Source organism: Myotis nattereri (assembly GCF_964212035.1).
Source record: "Myotis nattereri genome assembly, chromosome: 20".
Taxonomy (NCBI): Eukaryota; Metazoa; Chordata; class Mammalia; order Chiroptera; family Vespertilionidae; genus Myotis; species Myotis nattereri.
Genome location: NC_138096.1, coordinates 8,800,815 through 8,820,811, shown reverse-complemented (window position 1 = coordinate 8,820,811; position 19,997 = coordinate 8,800,815). Strand labels below are relative to the sequence as shown.

The 19,997-nt window shown below is 41.6% G+C and overlaps 1 protein-coding gene across 2 annotated transcripts in view; it reads left to right on the top strand.

Moving 5' to 3' along the window:
- SPATA17 (spermatogenesis associated 17) overlaps window positions 1-19,997 on the top strand; it is a gene marked incomplete at its 5' end in the record, with an annotated part of 63,000 nt that overhangs the window by 10,021 nt on the left and 32,982 nt on the right. For both annotated transcript variants that reach the window (XM_081114384.1, XM_081114385.1), the window contains 2 exons: window positions 4,101-4,204; window positions 9,605-9,728. In XM_081114384.1, coding sequence (XP_080970510.1) covers window positions 4,101-4,204; window positions 9,605-9,728 — 228 coding nt within the window. The remainder of the gene's footprint in view (window positions 1-4,100; window positions 4,205-9,604; window positions 9,729-19,997) is intronic.

The following is a 19,997-nucleotide window of genomic DNA, read 5'->3' as shown; positions in this document are numbered from 1 at the left end:
CACTTGTTAAACAAATGAAAAGTCAATTGTGTCTTGAATTCGTTTTTAATAAAATGAGCAAACCAGAATAATGCAAATTTGATTGATATGCTAATGGTAAAGAGAGAAAAGAGTACATAGTTAAAAAGTTAGCTATCCTAAATAATCCTGGCAGTATTAAAAATTAGAGTAAAATGTAAAACATGTAATTATCAATGCTTATGTTTTAGAATGTTAAATATCTCTGAGCCATAACTGGAGAAAGACCATAAATATTAATGAAGCAATGTATTCGTTTCCATGTGTCATAGAGAATATTGTGATAAATAGATGAACGTGGTTCTGGAATTTAAGATTCCTGCCCAATACAAATCAATTAGAAATTATTCAAATGATTTAACAGTAATAAAGTCAGTTTCCAGCTTAGAAGTTTTATTTCTATCATTTTTGTGTTCATTGTTATGTGTTATTTTCCTGATAGAAAGCTGAAGTTAGTGATTCTGAGGCTGGCTTGGCTTTTGCACAGATTTGGGGACTGGGACGGCAAAACTTTTTTGGGTTTTTTTTGGTCTCAGACATTATGGTCATAGCTTGATTGTGAAGCTGTTATAAATGGAGATGTTACTTAAGCGAATTTTATTAATGTCCTTAAAACCTACATTGTCTTATATTTTCTTTCATTAAGCTATTCATTCTTACTTCTGGTCATAAAGGATTTTATTGGGAGTGAAAAAAGATGGTAAGAGACCTCCTGGAAGGCCTGTATTGAACTATGGCAGGTGAATTAACGTTCTTTTGATTATTTATATTCCTGCGGGAAGGTGCGTCGCTCTCCAGGGGTGCCTGTGCTGGGAGCCTCGCCCAGGGACAGTCTCCACTATCTCTCTGTCCACCGCCCTGTTCTGTGGTTTCAGGGGGAAAACCAAGAGGAAGCAGTAGATCCTCTGGCTTCTTTGTCTGATCCAGAGGCAGACACCCCCAGTGGCAGTGGCCTGTTGACCTTGCTTAGAATAGAGTCATAGACATGCCCCCAGGTCATGAATAAGGAAAGAAAAAACTTCTGTTTTTTTTTAATTTGCTTCATATATGGAGCCAATGGCAAACTCTATCCTGACCCTGGACTCCTAGTCTGACAAATAAATTACATTCTATTTTCAAGGAGGCTCGGGGGCCATTTCTGAAAAGAGAGGAATTTCTAAAAAAAATTATTTTTAGCCTATCCATTTCTAAATAGATGTCATTCTTCATAATGAATCAATTACATGTTGTGATTTTTAAAAAGATATATTTTTATTGATTTCAGAGAGGAAAGAAAAGGGGGAGGGAGAGAGAGAGAGAGAGAAAAAAAAATCAGTGATGAGAAAGAATCATTAATTGGCTGCCTCCTGCACGCCCCCTACTGGGGATTGATCCCACAACCCGGGCATGTGCCCTGGCCCGGAATTGAACTTTGACTCTTCAGTCCGCAGGCCAATGCTCTATCCACTGTGCAAAACCAGCCAGGACCCCGTTGTGATTATTTTATGTTGCAATAGATATTCTTGTTCTGCTTTGCTGCATTTCATTTTCAAAGGGTCACCTTTTCTCTAAAGACTTTACGATCCCCCAACCCATGTGGAATTGATCACTCTCTCTTTTGATGTCCCTGTTTTACCATGGACACGCTTCTGTTATAGAACCGGTGACATCTTATTAGCCTTACTCATTTACATGCCGTATGCACCCCCCGCCCCCTGTAAGTCCCTTGGGGCCCCGAATCTAATCTTCTTCGTCTTTGTATCTGCAGTTCTAGGCTTATAGTCGGTGCTTATGTCGAGGTTCCTTAATACCTCAACCAACGCCAGCTTGCTCTTCTCTAAGCAGGAGTAAAACAAGTCATTTGTTTTAAATCCTTTCCATCTCCGTCCCTCTGGCCCTAGCTGGAGTCATGTTAGGCCTTGTGGGGGATCTTCAGGCTGTTTTGAACTCCTGCCTGGGCTGTGTGGGGTGGGCAGACTGGAAGTGCAGTTCTCATGTGGATAGAAGATCTCATGAGCTTTGGGGTCCTGCCAAAGCCCCCCAACATAGACAGGTCCGCGGAGTTCTGCTGTGGTATAAGCTGCCGTCGGAACCCGCAGGACGCCTACACGAAACTCCAGGCCAGGACTGTCAATTAATACGGCAATCAGTTGCTCAGTAAATTTTTACCTTGGCTCCTGGGCCCTGTTTCTCCTGTATCTCTGAGTGACACTCAATGGCCTTTTTGGTCTTTGATTTGACTTTGCTCCAGATTCGTTCGGGTTCTGCTTCTCCTCCAGAATCTTGGCTGCTTCATTGCGGATCTCTCTTCAGTTTGGCCCCCAACTCCCCTTCTCCCCCCCCCCACCCCCCCCCCCGCCCGCCCCAGCTCTCTCTGCTTGCACAGCTTTTAGTATCTTATGCAAATGTCAGGAGGTGGTGCAGCTGCTCAGCTCATTTCGCTCTCTGTCCCATCTAGAGGGGCAATTGTGCATCTTTGTCTGGCCGGGTAGAGAGTTAATGCTCCATTTCTGCTGCTGGTTAAACATGGGGTGTCACCTGAGGCCCCCAAAGCACTGGGCTTAGGAAGTCCGCTTCCTAACAGCACTATGTGTGGTATTAAGATGAAGGCAAAATTACTTTGTATAGTTTTCAGGAGTGTTGTGCATTCTGATTCATAAAAAAAAAAGTGTAATTATGAATATGTGTTCTATTTCTGTATGCTCTCATATACAACATTAGGTATGTTATTAGTGAATTTGTTGTCCATGTCTTCTTTTTTTAAAAGTATGTTTTCTTATTGATTTCAGAGAGGAAGCGGGAGGGGGAGAGAGAGAGACACATCAATGATGAGAGAGAATCACTGATTGGCTGCCTCCTGCACGCCCCCTACTGGGGATCAAGCCTGCAACCTGGGCATGTGCCCTCACCGGGAATCAAACAGTGACCTCCTGGTTCATAGGTCGACACTCAGTCCCTGAGCCACACCAGCTGGCCATGTCTTCGTTTTTAATTTTAGATGAGAAGACGTTGTTTTTCTGTCTTTTGATAACATTAAGGTCAGTAAGAATTTTGAGGAGTTAAAGTAAACTCAATGGAGGTAGGTCTTTTCTATGAGTAGATGACTTTTGATATATCAGGCTTTTTGCCATTTGTTTTAGTGCTTAAAATAAATGTTATTTATAAGCCCACTTACGTTTTGATGTTACTTAATGAGGAATATGCATCATTGATTTGACTAGCTTAAGAGGTCATTTGGAAGTTGCCCGTTAACAAGCTGTAATCTGCTGAGCTCGCAATGACTGTTTAAAATTATCTATTCAGAGCTGATCAATGACAATAATTGTTTCATACCAATCACTTCTGAAAGTTGCTGATTACTTTGAAGGACATGAAATAAAAACTCAATAAATGTTAGCTCTTGTTATTGTTAAAGAAGTATTCAAATAGCTTGATGAAGATGCAAGACATTTTGTTTAGAGAACTGATACCACTGAATTTAAAAAGCCCACGTAAAAAATTTATTTCAGCCCAGCCAGTGTGGCTCAGTGGTTGAGCATCAACCCATGAACCAGGAGGTCACAGTTTGATTCCTCATCAGGACACATGCCCAGGTTGTGGGCTTGATCCTCAGTAGGGAGCATGCAGGAGGCAGCTGATCAGTGACTCACTCTCATCATTGATGTTTCTATCTCTCCTCCTCCTCCGATCCTTTCTCTGAAATCAATAAAAACATATTTTTAAAAAATTGATTTCAATGAGACCAAATACAATCTTCAAGTCAGTTGGTTATGTAAAACAAAAAACTTGTTCAGTCGGGGAGTAGAATTGATAGGAATTAGTAAAGCAAATATTTAACCTTTTGGTAGCTAATTTCATACTTAGTGTGTATGAAACAATTATAAATATTTTAAAACAAATTAAGTTTTGGCATGATAACATTATGTAAGCAATCTATGACTACAACCTACACTGGCACCTATACATATTGTTATGTTAATGGAAAAACTTATGATATAATTTATATGCATTGTCATCCATCATTACCTTTATTCTGAGGAACTGTTAATGCTTTCACTAAAAATGTTCACTGGCATATTTTATCTTTCTATTCACTTCAATAGATTCAGAAGCGATGGCGAGGCTACAAGGTTCGGAAATACGGCTTCAATTATTATTATTTCAAGGAATATCTGAGGGCGATTTCAGAGACCAATGACGCAGTTAGGTGAGTAGCATAGTCACTAGTCCACTAGTGAAAATTGTAGACCAGTTACTCAACAGGTGTTGAGCATACCCATCATTAGAAATAATTTCTAAAACTCAGTGATAACTTAGGCAGACGTGTACTGACAAGATAGAAATGCGATTCTATTTAGCTTAAAAACTTATTGTATTATATTTAAATATCCTGTACTCCTGACAGTGCATTAGATTATATTATGCCTCGGTTCTATGCAGAATCGCTTAGTTTCAATAAAATTGTTTCATTTAAAATGAATTTATCTATATAATGATTCTGTTACCTATGAAGCCTTAAGTATGATAAGCCTCGGGTGAGTTTTCAGAAATATATGCAGTAACAAGGCTTGCCTCTCAAAGCAGAAAATAAAATACCATGGGGCATAAGGAAATGGACCGCTGTACTGTCAGGTTTTCTTAAAATATATTTGTATTAATTTCAGAGAGAGGAAGGGAGAGGGAAAGAGAGAGAGAGAAACATCAATGATGAGAGATAAACATCGACTGTCTGCCTCCTGCACGCCCCCTGTTGGGAATGGAGCCCACAACCCAGGCATGTGCCCTCCCCAGGAATCGAACCATGACCTCCTGGTTCACAGGTTGACACTCAACCACTGAGCCACACCTGTCAGGGCCATTCATTTACTTTTTGAAAGATATTACAGTGCTACTCAATAAGACCATTTATTGTTACTCAACAAGGAATTTTAGGTCAAAGAGTGGTAGATTTCCCGTGCCGATACATGAAAAACGTGCAAATCCTAAAAATCGGCTGTGTGGTAAAATCACTACACAGGGGAGGTAACGTGGCGGGTGGCCTCCCTCAGTGGGCTGTCCTGATACTCCGTTCACTTTTATTATTGGAACTCAAATGAACTTCCCGGTTTATCTATCATGAATCTGAGCAGTTCGGCGGGGCAGAGGGAGAGGCGCAGTTCCATTAAGCGCTAAGGTATCATTGGCTGTCAGGTGAGCCTTGTTATGCTGTCCATCCTCATTTAACTATCCCACAAGATCTCTTAATGAAGTTAAGCCCCAAGTTCACTGCCGTAATTCTGCGGCAAGAGTTGGTGCAATGTAACAATTCATCACTTGTCAGGGAGGCACTTTTAGTTTATACGTTTAATAAGGGCATCCTCGAGCTTGGTTAATTAGAAGTGAACAGTTTGCATATTTACTAAATGCGGAGTGTCATTGCCACCACGGCCTCTTGCCTGCATGAATTATTTCTCTATCTGCCATAAACAGCTGGGTAATTATTACTGCCATAATCAGATAAATTCCCTCTGTAAGGCTTTTCTTACATGGCAGCTCTTTGAACTCATCCAAAGCCGAACAGAATTTATGAACTCCAGCAGCGAGGCCACTTTTTCATACGACCGTGTCCCCGTTCCCGATTTCAAGGACACAAGTAGAGCGCCATAGTCTATTGTGAAGCCCGGCCAGTGTGGCTCAGTGGTTGAGCGTCCACCCATGAACCAGGAGGTCACAGTTCGATTTCCGGCCAGGGCACATGCCCGGGTTGTGGGCTTGATCCCCAGTGGGGGGATGTGCATGAGGCAGCTGATAGATGATTCTCTCTCATCATTGATGTTTCTCTCTCTCCCTTTCTCTCTGAAGTCAATAAAAATATATTTTAATAAAACAAACAAAGAACAGGTGTCTGGTTAATAATACCTGCCCCTTACCAACCTCAGGAGAGTGTTGTGAGGATGGGTTAATGTCTGAGGAAGGGCTTGGAGCTCCTGAAAAAATGTACAATGTGAATACATGTTGTTCTTGTGCCTATTGTTGTACTTAGCATAATGCCATTCTCAATTATTCAACATCATGTATGTTATATAAAACTAGAGGCCCGGTACATGAAATTCGTGCACTCTGGGGGGTGGTGTAGTCCTCAGCCAGGATTGCAAGAGGGTGCAGGCCAGGCCGAGGGACCCCACTGGTGCACGATGGGGGACGGGGAGGGATGCGGGAGGTTGGCCAGCTGGGGAGGGACTGCGAGAGGGCTCCAGGGTGTGTCTGACCCGTCTCTCTCAGTCCTGAGATCGGCTGGACCCCAGCAGCAAGCTAACCTCCCAGTTGGTGTGTTTGCCCCCTGGTAGTCAGTGCACAACATAGTGAGCTGTTGAGAGGCCTTAGCATATCATTAGCATATTATGCTTTGATTGGTCGAATGGCCGTCTGGACACTTAGCATATTAGGCTTTTATTACATAGGACTTGTACTTCCGTTTAGAGAAACTATCCAGAATAGTAAAAATAAAATAATTTTACAGTGAAATATGTGCATATTTTCAGAAAGAATACTGAACAAAAAAATTCTCTTCAAGGAAGTTTATTCAAAAGAGCCAGAAGGAGAAAAAAAAATGATTTTCACGAATGATCTTTTGAATGGAGTCTTATTACTTTTTAAAATCATGCAAATTAGGCAAATGAAATAATGGAGCAATTGGACGATCAGAGTGAAGTCATGGAATGGTAATTTTATAACATGGACCATTATCATCTCTTTCATTTGTTTCATTCTCAAAATACCTAGTCCGTAGAGTACCAGTTCGCCGGCATCGCCTTGAGAGAGCCCGTCCACCCTTGGCCAGAAAGCCTCATCTCCCGCTCTAACCTGCCTTTTCCCCTCCGAACTGCATCCAAGTCCCAGCCAGACTCAGGAAGCTCTGGGTTTCGGGGGGTCTTCGGAGTGTCCCCAAATTGGGACAAAGGCCCTGGGCCTATGTGTGCCCTTCTCAACAGTCATGGGATGCAGGCTGGGGGAGCGGGTGGGGCAGCTCATTTTCTCCCGTGATCCAGCTAGATGCCAGCACTCTTGGCAGCAAGAGGATTGGGTGGTTTGTGGTGCAGGGAGGCATGAATGTGAAAGGATGAGCTCCCCAGCCCGGCCACCCCTTCATGTAGATGCCATGGTGGCTCGGCACGTAGATCCCGCGGTGGCTCGGCACGTAGATCCCATGGTGACTGGGTACTCATTTAACTGAGACAACCGGACAGAGATATCATTGTGCTGTTCAGTGGTTCTGCACACTCACGTCGGGCAGTGAGTCAATGAGGAATGCAAGATTGCGTCTTTTCAACAATTGTATGGATTTTGAAAATTCGTGACTTTGTGTTTCGAAATTACCCCCGATTAGTTTTTCCAGCGCTTTCTCAGGTGTCTTGGATTTCTCTTTAGGGCATGCCAGTTCCTTCTGGGGGGATTGTGTGGGCTGCTAGTGTGTTTTCTTTATATCCGGGACACTGGTATTCTTTTTCCTGTCTCAGTTTTAGCCTTCCTGACGAGCTCCCCAAGCACGCACTCTTTATAGCTCGCATTTCCATAGCCTGAAGATGGACTGTTTGTACTGCGTCTCATAATTTACAGTTTTGATTTTGTGTCAGGTCCTGTGTACTTCTCTGTGTCTTGCCTGTTCATGCATGTGTTCATTGTATCGGGCCTTTTTTTCTTTCTTAGGTCAGATCTCTCCATAGTCATTAAATCATTTGTAACGCACAAACTTCTTTGTAGGTATGCCTTTTGTGTGTGTGTGTGTGTGTGTGTGTGTGTGTGCGTGTGATTGCTCAGAAAATTACCGTATTTCTATTCGGAGGCAAGTAAACTGGATACATGCATATCTGAGTAATTATCCTGGTAGTGGCAGCTCATTGGTTATTTTAAATTACCTTAAAGACTTATAAGGGGAAATGATAGAAGAAATATTTCTTTTTCCCATAATAGAAAGAGTAAAGATGAAAATGAATAATCTATTCAGTTTTCTATGTCACATATGCTTGTTATTTTTTTTCCTAGTAAAAAATTCTCATTTATTCATAAGTAACTGCCTTGAAATGTGTACCTTAAGGACAAAGAAAGGTCACCCGTCCCTCTCACTCCTGGTTCTTTGTCAAAAATGGACACAGTTAATGAGGTTTGTTTGCTACAGAACAAACTCCCAGACACAGATAGAGATCCTTTCAACGGAAACAAATTTGTTTGGCTTCACCAGGTTACCCGGCGATTAATAACAGCCCTGAGGTGCAGGTCAGGCAGGTCACCGGACCCGCTGGCCGGCAAAGCTAAGCGCGCAGCCAGCCCGGCTCTGTGGGCGCGGGAGCCCCTCAAATACTGTGCGTAACGGCCAACGGGCTATTCTCTGGCTCCTTCTTTCATATTAATAAGCAATTTTCAAGAGAAGGGTGGCAAAATGAGGGCCATGCCACTCCAAGTAATTCATTTATTTTGCAATTTAATCTTATGTTGAAAAAAAATTGCTCTGCTGCAGGAGTGTAGCCTGGTGATTTTTAAACGTCAGGGTGTTTCATAAGTAACCTTGTCTGCAGCATTGTGTGAGGGGCCCTGAGCAGGAACTCGCCGCAGGAACATTTCCAGGCACTGAGGGAGGAATGAGAGTCTTTCCTTCTTTGGGAATTCCCCCCTCTGCTTTCCGCCTGACACGTTTGAGGTAAAGACCCAGGGTTCACTTAATATTTTACTGATAGGACCAGACAGGAAGTTACATATCTATTTTTTAAAAAGAATAAAGTCCAATTGCAAAACATGGCCTTTATAGCAATAGTTACACTTACTCTTTTAAAATAAAGGATAGCTCTTCACAGAAGTGGTTTATTTCTCCATATTTGATAACGTATTCTACTTAAGGGTATTTTTTTTTACATAGCATATTTTAAAACCTTATTTTTTATTTAAACATCTTAGAAGCACACACATAAATGATTTAGAAAGTTTTATTAATTTAATGGAATTTATTATACTTAGTCATGAACTTGTTCACATAATTTAGCTTTTATTCTGATTATATAATTGGACAAAATGTCAACTTTTCAAGTGCATTATAGAAGAAATAGAGGATAATATATATTCAATGATATTCATATTATTTGAACTGTAAATGGAAACTGTTAACAGAAATAAAGTTATAATAAATTAAGCATATATATATAAAATTACCCCAGTTAGTATACAAGATAAATGAGTGGAGATTTCTAAATAGAAAATTAAAATTTAAAGGAACTCAGTAGATCAAATCCTTTCTTGGGATATTTAAGTATGTCCAAAATAGTTCATCTTCAACCAAAGAAATTAATATAGTAATTCACTCACTTTGCATTTGATACAGTTCCTCAACGATTGGATTCATTGTAAGATACAGCTATTTGGTTTTTAAAATGTAACCACTGAACAGTCGCTTTATTTTTATTTCTATTTTTTATTTTTTTAACAGTCCCTCTAAATGCCTTTTAAAGGTTGCAGGGGCCCAGCCAGTGTGTGCAGGTGAGACAGGGCCCCAAACCCGACTTGGATTGTCATTAGTGAGAAAATGAAACGCTAAGCAGACTGTTCGCATCCTGGGTAAGCGCACACTGTTTTGCTGCAGGGAGGCCCTGGACGACTTTGCAGATATGAGAGAGAGAGAAGAGAAGAAGGCCGACCTCGAGAGGGAGGAGAAGAAGAGAGATTACGCAGCCCGAAAGATGCATTACCTTCTCAGCACAAAGCAGGTTGGTCTACCTGTCCCTGACAGCTCGTGCGCCGCCAGGGCCCTGCCTGACAGAGACAAACTAGCAGCCTGGATGGGACATGACTGGGTGAAAGATACCACAAAGACACGACTTCCAGTTCAATTCCGTGCCGCTGGGTGGGTGCTCGCGGACACCCTGCTCGCCTGTGACAGCGGCTTCCTAGCAGCGGCTGCTGGGATGCAGGCGGGAAGGCCCGGGTAGCCCTGTGGTCTCATGTCAGGATCCCCCACACCCAGGGCGTAGCCTTGCTTTCCAAACCCATGGGGAGCAGCTCGCTGTTGTGCTGTGAATTGACCAAGAACTGACACGTTCTTCAGCTGGCATAGCATTCAGGTTTCTTGCACCGTTTCCAAATCCTGGTGCAAGTTTTCAGGGACAGCTTTTAACAGAAGTCCTTCGGCAGTTCCATCTTCGCATAGAAAAATAAGTGTGGAATTTGGAATGCTTAGCCATTTCTGTTCTATACATATATATACTTTCATTGATTTCAGAGGGGAAGGAAGAGGGAGAGAGAGAGAAACATCAATGATGAGAGAGAACCATTGATAGGCTGCCTCCTGCACGCCCCCTACTGGGGATCGAGCCCAAAACCTGGGCATGTGCCCTGACAGGGAATCCAACTTTGACCTCCTGGTTCATAGTTTGACGCTCAACTTCTGAGCCATGCTGGCCGGGCTCCTGTCAGTTTTTACTGTCAACTCATGTAGGTATTTGAAAGGTTACTGAATAAATATTGAAGTGTAAATAATTTTTATGAGGCATATCAGAATAAGAAATGTTTTATTTACCTGCTTAAGAGGATAATTGTAACAACATTTTAGCAAGGAGAGAAACACTATTTGATTGAAAGTAATTTAGAAATGATTTTAATCTAGTTGATAGAAAACTAATTTTATGTTAAACTTTCATAGTTCTAATATAGTTTAACTAAGATGAGTAGAAACAAAACTTTAATTCAGACAAATAACGCTTCAGAAAAGATGGATATTTTTGTAAGCTAAAATTGTATTTGTAAATTCAGACACAGAAAATAAATGGAATCAAGTGTTATTTAGTATATCGATCATTTTGGACAATTACGATGATATACTGACATACTCATACTAATAGCACAGTTTTAAAGTCAGTTTTAAGCTCCTTTTCAGTACAGATCCAATGTATATTTTAATGGTTCTAAAATCTAATTTTTACTGTTATTAATTATCTCATCTTTATGCAAGCAAATATGTTAGCACAAATAGAAGTTACACAACTAAATAACTAATATTACAATGAGTGAAATGATAGACCCCCTCGGGCTTTTATTAATTAAAAAGTTCAAGTCATATTAAAGCACCTTTTGTATATGTTTATTTCAATCAGAAAGCTGAATGTGGTAACTTATTTGCATAAATAATCAATCACTATTTACTAGTAGTAATAAGGTTAATTTGTTGCTACAGACATAACAGGATTAGTCAATTATATTTCCTACAAAATGCTACTTGTTATGCACCCCATCACCTGTAAAAACAGGATTGGGTTTAGCACCCTTATTAAATGAACACATCAAAAAGTCTTCGTCCCTGTAAAAGTTCTGTGAAAAGAAAGCTACTTTTAGTTGATTTGAATAAGTAAAATGCAGACATTGCCTCCATTTGGAAATTTAATTTATCTTTCTGCAAAGATTGATTATTTAATAAAGTTATTTATTTTGATTCAGTAACCAGTCAAACTAAATCTAACACGTACAGGACGTATTCCCTTTGAAGAAAATCTCATTTGCAGATTTGTTTTATTCCAAATAAACTGACTTTCGTTCCCTTGTCCTTGTTCTTGGTAATAAATTATGTTGTCTGCGCCACCTACTGGTGGACCCAGGCCAAGGCCCATTGTTGGGCTCCTGAGAAGATGCTGCCTCTAAAATGTTGCACGAATTTTTAAAGAGATCAGCAAAGTGGCAGATGCACACGTGAGACTCAAGGTCAAGTCACAAACAGTTAGTATTTAGAAATACAGGCCACCACATAGAATTACACACATTTGCAGTGTTCTGATTTGTAAAAATAATACCCTGTCTTTATTTCAATCTGCTGATAATAGAGGATAAATTAATACACAATAGATTAATTCCGTATATTCTAACCATGCATATTTTATTTTGGTTATAGCATTTAATAGTTTATGTATATTTTAGTTAAAACTAAAATGGAAATCTATGCATTTAATTAAAATTTGTACACGTATTTTGTAGACATAATTTTCATGTTACCCCTTAATATAATGGGTTTTCAATGCTTCCCCATTAGTGAGTAGTAGAAATTTTCATATGGACACTGAGAAAGCAAGTTTCAGTATTTCTGATTCTTTAAAGGGTTAATATATTGATTAAACTTTATTTTGAATTACTTAATTTTTTTGAGAGAAACAAATGGTTTCAGAGCTGCTCTTTACAAATTCCTATCACATCTGTATATAGAAGGAAAAATCTTAAATATAAAAGATATACTTGATATGCCCAAAATTAGTTGGTAGTTTGCTGATATGGACAGCATGTTTATAAGACAACTAGAGGTCCAGTGCATGAAATTTGTGCACTAAGGGTGGGGGTGGGGGGGGTTCCTCAGCCCAGCCTGAGCCCTCTCACAGTCTAGGAGCCCTCAGGGGATATCTGACTGATGGCTTAGGCCCACTTCCTGGGGGTAGCGGGCCTAAGCCGGCAGTTGGACATCCTTAGCACTGCTGCATAGGCGGGGGAGGCTCCTGCCACCGCCGCTGCCCTTGTCAGCCATGAGCCCAGCTTCTGGCTGAGTGGCGCTCCTCCTGTGTTGAGCATCTGCCCCCTGGTGGTCAGTGTGCTTCATAGCAACTGGTCGGTCCACTGTTCGGTCGATTTGCGTATTAGCCTTTTATTATATAGGATTCTTGTAAGGTGGAAAAAGGTATAAGTAAAGAACTATAGTACGTCTTCCAAAGCATGGGTTGCTTTCAACTCAGTCTTCCCAGTATTGTAAGTGGAGTGATTCCATGCCTTACATGTAGTAAGTACACAGTGTGTGATTGCTCATGTTTAATTTGAGGTGATAACGTCACAGAAGAACGCCAGCCTTTCGGTGTGCACCTGCCTCTGTGTGTGTGTGTGTGTGTGTGTGTGTGTGTGTGTGTGTGTGTGGTATATTTGGAAAGTATCTTTGGAGAGCCTTTTCATGAGAAATTTTCCTCAGGCAGTGACATCTCACAACCAGGGCTGGGGACTCAGTGTGACGTTAAGACATAATGCCTCTCTGGAGTACAGTCTTTAGGCCTCTTGATCCTTCTCACCAAACCACATCTTTGACTTCAGAACATTCATTTGGTTCCTTCCCAGTTTGTAAGTTGGACCATTCCTCTCTCTAAGTTCAGAGGAAGTTGATTTAAAAAAAGAAAGAAAGCCCTGACCGGTTTGGCTCAGTGGATAGAGCGTCGGCCTGCGGACTGAGGGGTGCCGGGTTCGGTTCTGGTCAAGGGCATGTACCTGGGTTGCGGGCACATCCCCAGTGGGGGGTGTGCGGGAGGCGGCTGATCGATGCTTCTCTCTCATCGATGTTTCTGACTCTCTATCCTCTCCCTTCCTCTCTGTAAAAAATCAATAAAATATATTTTAAAAAGAAAGAAAGAAAAGAAAGAAAGAAAGAAAAGATAGATACATGGAGATCAAAAGTATTAGTTTTACTAGTAATGAAATTAGTTTTACTAGTCTGGGTTGGAAAGGTACATCTGAAACAATAATGAACTTTTCCCAGAGAGTCTCATGGGCAGTGTTTCTCAGAAAATCCTCCCACATGCAAATATGTCTGGAGGGAAATCCTGAGCGAAAATTTCAAAAAGAGACAGCGATTCTTTCCGTGCCGGTATCGGAGAGTCCTCGGGAACTGCCGTGTCCTGGAAGCCTGAAGCCAGCCCCACGCCCCTTCCCCCTCACGCTCGGGGAGTTGCCATGTCACGTCTGCCACGAGGACAGACCCTGCTGCTGCGGAGGTCACCTGTCACCTCCTAATTACCATCCAGCGCCGCCTGCGGTCCCCACGCTGCCCCACCTCTCCCCAGCCCCCGACACCCCTGACCTCCCCTGTGAAGCCGTCTTCTCCGGGCCTGCGGCTCCTCCCTCCTGTTTGCTGTTGGAGTGCCCTTCAGGGGTCCTCTGCCCCCACTTATTTCTACACAGGCACGCCTCGCTTTTGTTGCACTCCGTGGATACTGTGCCTGCCTTCCTTCCTTCCTTCCTTCCTTCCTTCCTTCCTTCCTTCCTTCCCCTCTCTCTCTCTCTCTCTCTCTCTCTCTCTCACTCACTCTCTCTCTCTCTCTCTCTCTCTCTCTTCTACACAGGCACACCTTGCTTTTGTTGCACTTCGTGGATACTGTGTTTTCCTTTCTTTCTTCCTTTTTTAAATATATTTTTAAATACATTTTTATTGATTTCAGAGCGGAAGGGAGAGGGAGAGAGAGATAGAAACATCAATGATGAGAGAGAATCCTTGATCGGCTGCCTCCTGCACGCCCCACACTGGGGATCAAGCCCGCAGCCTGGGCATGTGCCCTTGACCAGCATGCAACCGGGGACCCTTCAGTCCACAGGCCGACACTCTACCCACTGAGCCAAACAGGCTAGGGCAAGGTGGGTGCCTCTGTTACGACCATGATGAGAGGACATTTACAGCGAGCGGGAAATGTTGCTGTTGGTGACAGAATCATTCTCCTCATCCCCCCTCCCCACTCCAGAGAAGGGCATGACGGGCTGATGGCGCTGTATTCATCCCTGTACACACCTTAGACCCGGAAAAGCCTTTCTAAGTTAGTAGACGCTCAATATTATTGCATTGAATTAGTTACATAGAAAATGGTGTCTTATTTAAATTTTAATTGGCATTTTGTAAGAATACTTTAACATCTGATAATAATGGTAAAAATATCAACATGGTTTCTAAAAATCACTTATTAGCCTAAAGAAGCCAGCTACTTCTGGCATCTACATATAACGTGACCCCTCTAGAATTTGACCCTAACCACTTAAAAAGTATATATATTTAAAAAGAACCTTTATTATTATTGATTAAGAAGTCAGTTTTTTTCCCATTGATTTTTAAGAGAGACTGGAAGGGAGGGGGACAGACACAGAGAGAGAAACATGGATGTGAGAGAGACACATGGATTGGTTGCCTCCCACACCAAGGTACCTGCCCTTGTCCTAAATCAAACCCAGGACCCTTCAGTCTGCAGGCTGAGACTCTATCCACTGAGCCAAATCAGCTAGGGCAAAAATTGTATTGTGTAACCGAAGCAAAAGAAGAGAATAAGCATTTGTAGCCAGTCATTGTTCCTTAATTTTAATTCTTGTTTTACACAGGTAAGTTCCATAGCATATACCTTCTTGTGACTCCCTAAGGTTTCCCTGAGATTCCCATCCCCCCTGGGGAGCTCTGTCTGAGGGTTCGCGGGACTATTGTCTGAAATGCAGGTGGAAGCATAAGGGCTCCGGCTGAGAAATGACCATGTTTCCTCTTAGTTCCCAGCAAGAGTAATTGAATGGACAATATCTTACTAAACGCTGGGCTGTGGCAGTGTATTAACACTCCGACTGTCTCCTAACAGCAGGGCAATTATTTGCTGAGTGGGGTTTTTATAAATCCCCTGGCACTCCGGTGCTCTGGTAATTATGATGAAGTGCACTGGTCAGCGTCCACTCAGCAGGCCCTGCCCCGCACATATTTCATTCACACCCGCTGGCCTGCTGTTCCTCTCCCAGTTAGCAGAGATCTTTACTCCTCTTCTGTGCTCGCTCCGTGTCTTATTTCTTCAACACATTTTTTAAAAAATTGATTTCAGAGAGAGGAAAGAAGAGGGGGAGAGATGGAAACATCAATGATGACAGAGAATCATTGATTGGCTGCCACCTGCATGCCCCACACTGGGGATGGAGCCTACAACCCAGGCATGTGCCCTGACCAGGAATCAAACCGTGACCTCCTGGTTCATAGGTCGCAGCTCAACCACTGAGCCACACCAGCCAGGCTCAACGCATTTTTTTTTTTAAATGAAAACTTAGGACCCAAATATAGTTACGGGTCCCGGGTTCAAATCTGGTCAAGGGCACATGCCCAGGTTGCAGACTTGATCCCCAGTGTGGGGCGTTCAGGAGGCAGCCAATCAATGATTCTCTCTCATTACTGATGTTTCTATCTCTCTCTCCCTCTCCCTTTCTCTCTGAAATCAATAAAAATATATTTACAAATATATAGAAAGAAAGGAAAATATAGCCCTCCTTTTAAACTGCTTCTCTCTCGCAGTATTCACAAATTTTGAATTGTGGAGCGAGCAAATGCTTTCTAATTTGGTTCCATTTTTGTGGCCATCGGTGACTCCTCTTTGCTGTGCTCCTGCCGTCTGCAGAAGTAAGAACCGAATGCTCCCAGAATAGCAGTGACTTTGAAATCACGAGGAATTAGGATTTCTCAGACGGCGACACATGAAATGGAAGCCCTCATAAACACGCTTTGGGAGTTTGAGGTACACACAGCCCTATTTCAAGTTCTTTTTTTATTTTACAGAAACTTGTGTTAAGAGTAAGCCTCCATAACAAAAAGAAGGGGGGAAATTAGACATAGCTTCCCCCAGGCAATTACAAAATAAAGGTCAGCCTTGGAAAGGAAACTGATCAGAAAGACATTCTCTGTGAAATAAAAAAAAAAAAAAAATCAAAAAACAGTAGATGCTCCACATGTAAAAAGGATGTCTAGTCGTTTTCAAATCAATTGCGTTTTTGGGGTGGTTTTTTTTTTTTTTTGGTACTTTACCATGTAATACTCAAGGAGAAGCATAAAATCCGGAAAGAAAAGAGCCGACTGATAGATTGTTAGAAACACGGAATAGTTCAAAATATGAATGTAATGCCAAGGGTGACTGGGTAACAAATGGCACGTTTGCTCACTGCTCAGCCCCGCGTAATTAATATTCCAGGTCATGCTTAAGTCCCCATGATGGAGGGTCTGAAGGGAGGAATTCAAGAAAAATATATATCTATTATATAACTCATTGCCTTCTTTTTTCCCCCCCTCCCTTTTGAGGAGTCAGAGCCTTTAAAAAAAAAAAAAAAAACCAGCGCTTTCACAGCTCATTTGCTGTCTTCACCGCTGGGCCCCCAGTGGGCAGCCGGGCCTGATGCAGGGAGGTCAGCAGGAGGCAGTTAGCTGAGTCCTCTCCTGCGAACCCCTGGGTCTTATTGAGCTGAATGTTAGCATGACAGTACTGCAAATAACTCAGTTGTAGGCTGTTTTTTTAAAAAAAAAAAAAAAAAAACAGCAGAGATTTCCCCATAGTGCTGGTCACTCTAGAAAATGGTTGCAGAGAATGAAGTCCCACAAGCGAGCTTGGCAGCCGCCCTTCCAGGCTGTGAAAAATGTGGAGGCTGAGAAATGGGTCCTAGTCCCTGAGGACGAACTTGGTCCTTGGTGGCTCCTAGGAATATTTTTAGAAACTCACAACAAGCCATGAGTCACAGGTGGCTTACAAATGATGAGCTAGAGCAACCAGGACAAGAGTAAGTTCACGTTGTTTGATTTACTGCAAGAAGAATAATTAAATGGATCCTTTCTCCACCTAACCAAGTAGGATATTTGCTATAGGGATCGTGGGAGGGCCAGACTGTGTTCATTGACATTTTTAGCATTAACTGAATTTCTGAAATAGAGCAATGACTGAATTTCTAAAATATGAACTTAATTTCTAGACTATTAGCTTAATTTCTAAAACGGATCCTTTCTCAATCTCACCAAGCAGGGTATTTGCTGTAGGGATTGTGGGAGGGCCGGACTGTGTCCATTGATGGCTTTAGCAAATGCATTAACTTAATTTCTAAAATATCGACAGCCGGAAGATTTTAAATGAGACATTTTCAATTCAATTAAACTGTATTTTCTATCTATATTTGATTTAAATTTCAAGGAGAAGCCACAGGAGGAGGGCTCCATGGAGGTTGCCGAGTACCATTTCAGGAAGCTATCAGGCCTGCAGTCCATTTGCATTTCCCATCGAGCCCCTGTGTACATGTGCATGCAAATTTGGGGGTGGGGATCAGAGGAGATTTCTAATGGGGGTGACGTGAATAGCCGGCGGCAGTTACCCAGGTAGATAGACATTGTAAAGCATAAATTATCATCTGGAAATGATATGCTAACAGACTTCTTTTAATTAGATTATCACTGAACAGAATGGCATTTTCTTCTGTCTCTGTCATAGACTTATGTAGGTTGAATTCTATTGTATGTCGGAATAGTCTTTTTAATGTAACACTTACTGTTTTTTTTCTCATTACAATTGATACATTCTCATTGTAGAAAATCACCCTGAAAAGATGTTAAAAATTACCATCCACGTAAAAGTTACTGTCCACTGAAAGCTATTTTGAATATATATGTATACACATTTTCTTTTATTAAGATCATTTCACTGTCTGTGTACGTATCCACCTTGTTCTACAGTCAGTGTTATAGGGAGCGAATGTTAACTGGTGTATACCATTGCCTGTGACATTTTCAACACTGTTCTTTCTTAAACAAATAAATTGTATGGGAGGTGGGGGGAGTCGCAAAGAAGAGTTAGTTCAAAACATTTAAAAAATATTTAAATATATTTACATTAAGTGGGTTTTATCTGATAAGATTCAGTCCCGGATTATAACATAGGAAAAGTTGAGTGGGAGGTGATTCGGGTTAGTTCTAATTTCTAGATGGCAATCCGCTGGACAACTAATTGATAGATGAAAAGGGTATAATCTATAACTTCTTAGAAAGAAGTTGATAGGATTTTGAAATAAACCTCAAATATTTTACTAAGAATGTGGCTTTGGAAAACAGTAGTGAAGCAGAGGCCTCGTAGGCACGTCTGTGTGATGCATTGTTATTCCGGAGAAGCACCTAGCCTCATCTTAAAATATATTTTTATTGATTTCAGAGAGGAAGAGGGAGGGAGAGAGAGAGAAAGACATCAATGATGAGAGAGAATCATGGATCAGCTGCCTCCTGCATGCCCCCTACTGAGGGTCGAGCCCGCAACCCTGGCATGTGCCCTGACCAGGAATCGGAATCAAACCGTGACCTCCTGGTTCATAGGTCGATGCTCAATCACTGAGCCACGTCAGCCAGGCCAGCCTCAATTTTAGTGTCTACTGTGGGACAAGCACTCTGCTAGGCTCTGGGGATGCAAAAATACCCAGCACAGAGTCCCGGCACGCCAGCTGCTGGCCTGGGGGAGACAGACACACAGAAGGTAACCCTGGGACAGGACACGGAATCCAGCCGGAGCCGGTGGTATTAGATGCAGGTTAACACTGATTTGAGTGTTGGGCTGGAAGTAGAACATTTTCAAGGATAGGTCTTCAAAGACGACTATCTTAACTAATCCTAATGCCTTGGAACTGCTGATTCCATGAGGGAATTACAGCAACCAGAAATATTTATGGATATGAGAGAAAAGCACATTTTCGGGGAAAAGAGAGAGAGGGTCAATGGATCCATGTTTTACGTGAGCCTGGAGCACGCACAGAGCCAACAAGCCAATCACACTGTCCTCTAAAGTGTGACTTGTCCTTATGAATATGCATGCGCGTATATGAAAAGTTATCCAAGTGCGGTTCTGAACTCAAACACCATTGAATTTTCAGAAGAATGGGCATCTGCTAAACTCGCATTGAACGCTTGTCATCCATACATCTGCTGACCCTCTGTTGCATAGCAGGTGCTGTGCTAAGAAAGCCCTGACTCTTTTGACACAGTGTGACAAGGTCATTGATGAATAGCAAGGGTACTGTGACTTTACGGAAGTAGAGCTCCGAACCACATGAATTCAAAATACGGGCTGTTATTTTGAATGTATTATATACATATTCATCTGTATATCCACTTTGATTATTATTTTATCCACTTTGATTCTATATATAATATACGCATATATATATATGTATATATATATACCCACATATATATACATATATATATACTGTGATTATTATCATATATATATATATATATATATATATATACACACATACACACACACACACACACACACACACTTGGATTATTATTTTAAAGAACTTAAAATAACTGCCATTATGTAATGAATCATCATTCAAACAGTCAAATGTTTACTGTGTACATACTTTGTTATTATTATTTTTGTTGTTATTGTTAATCCTTGCCCGAGGATATTTTTTTCCACTGATTTTTAGGGAGAGTA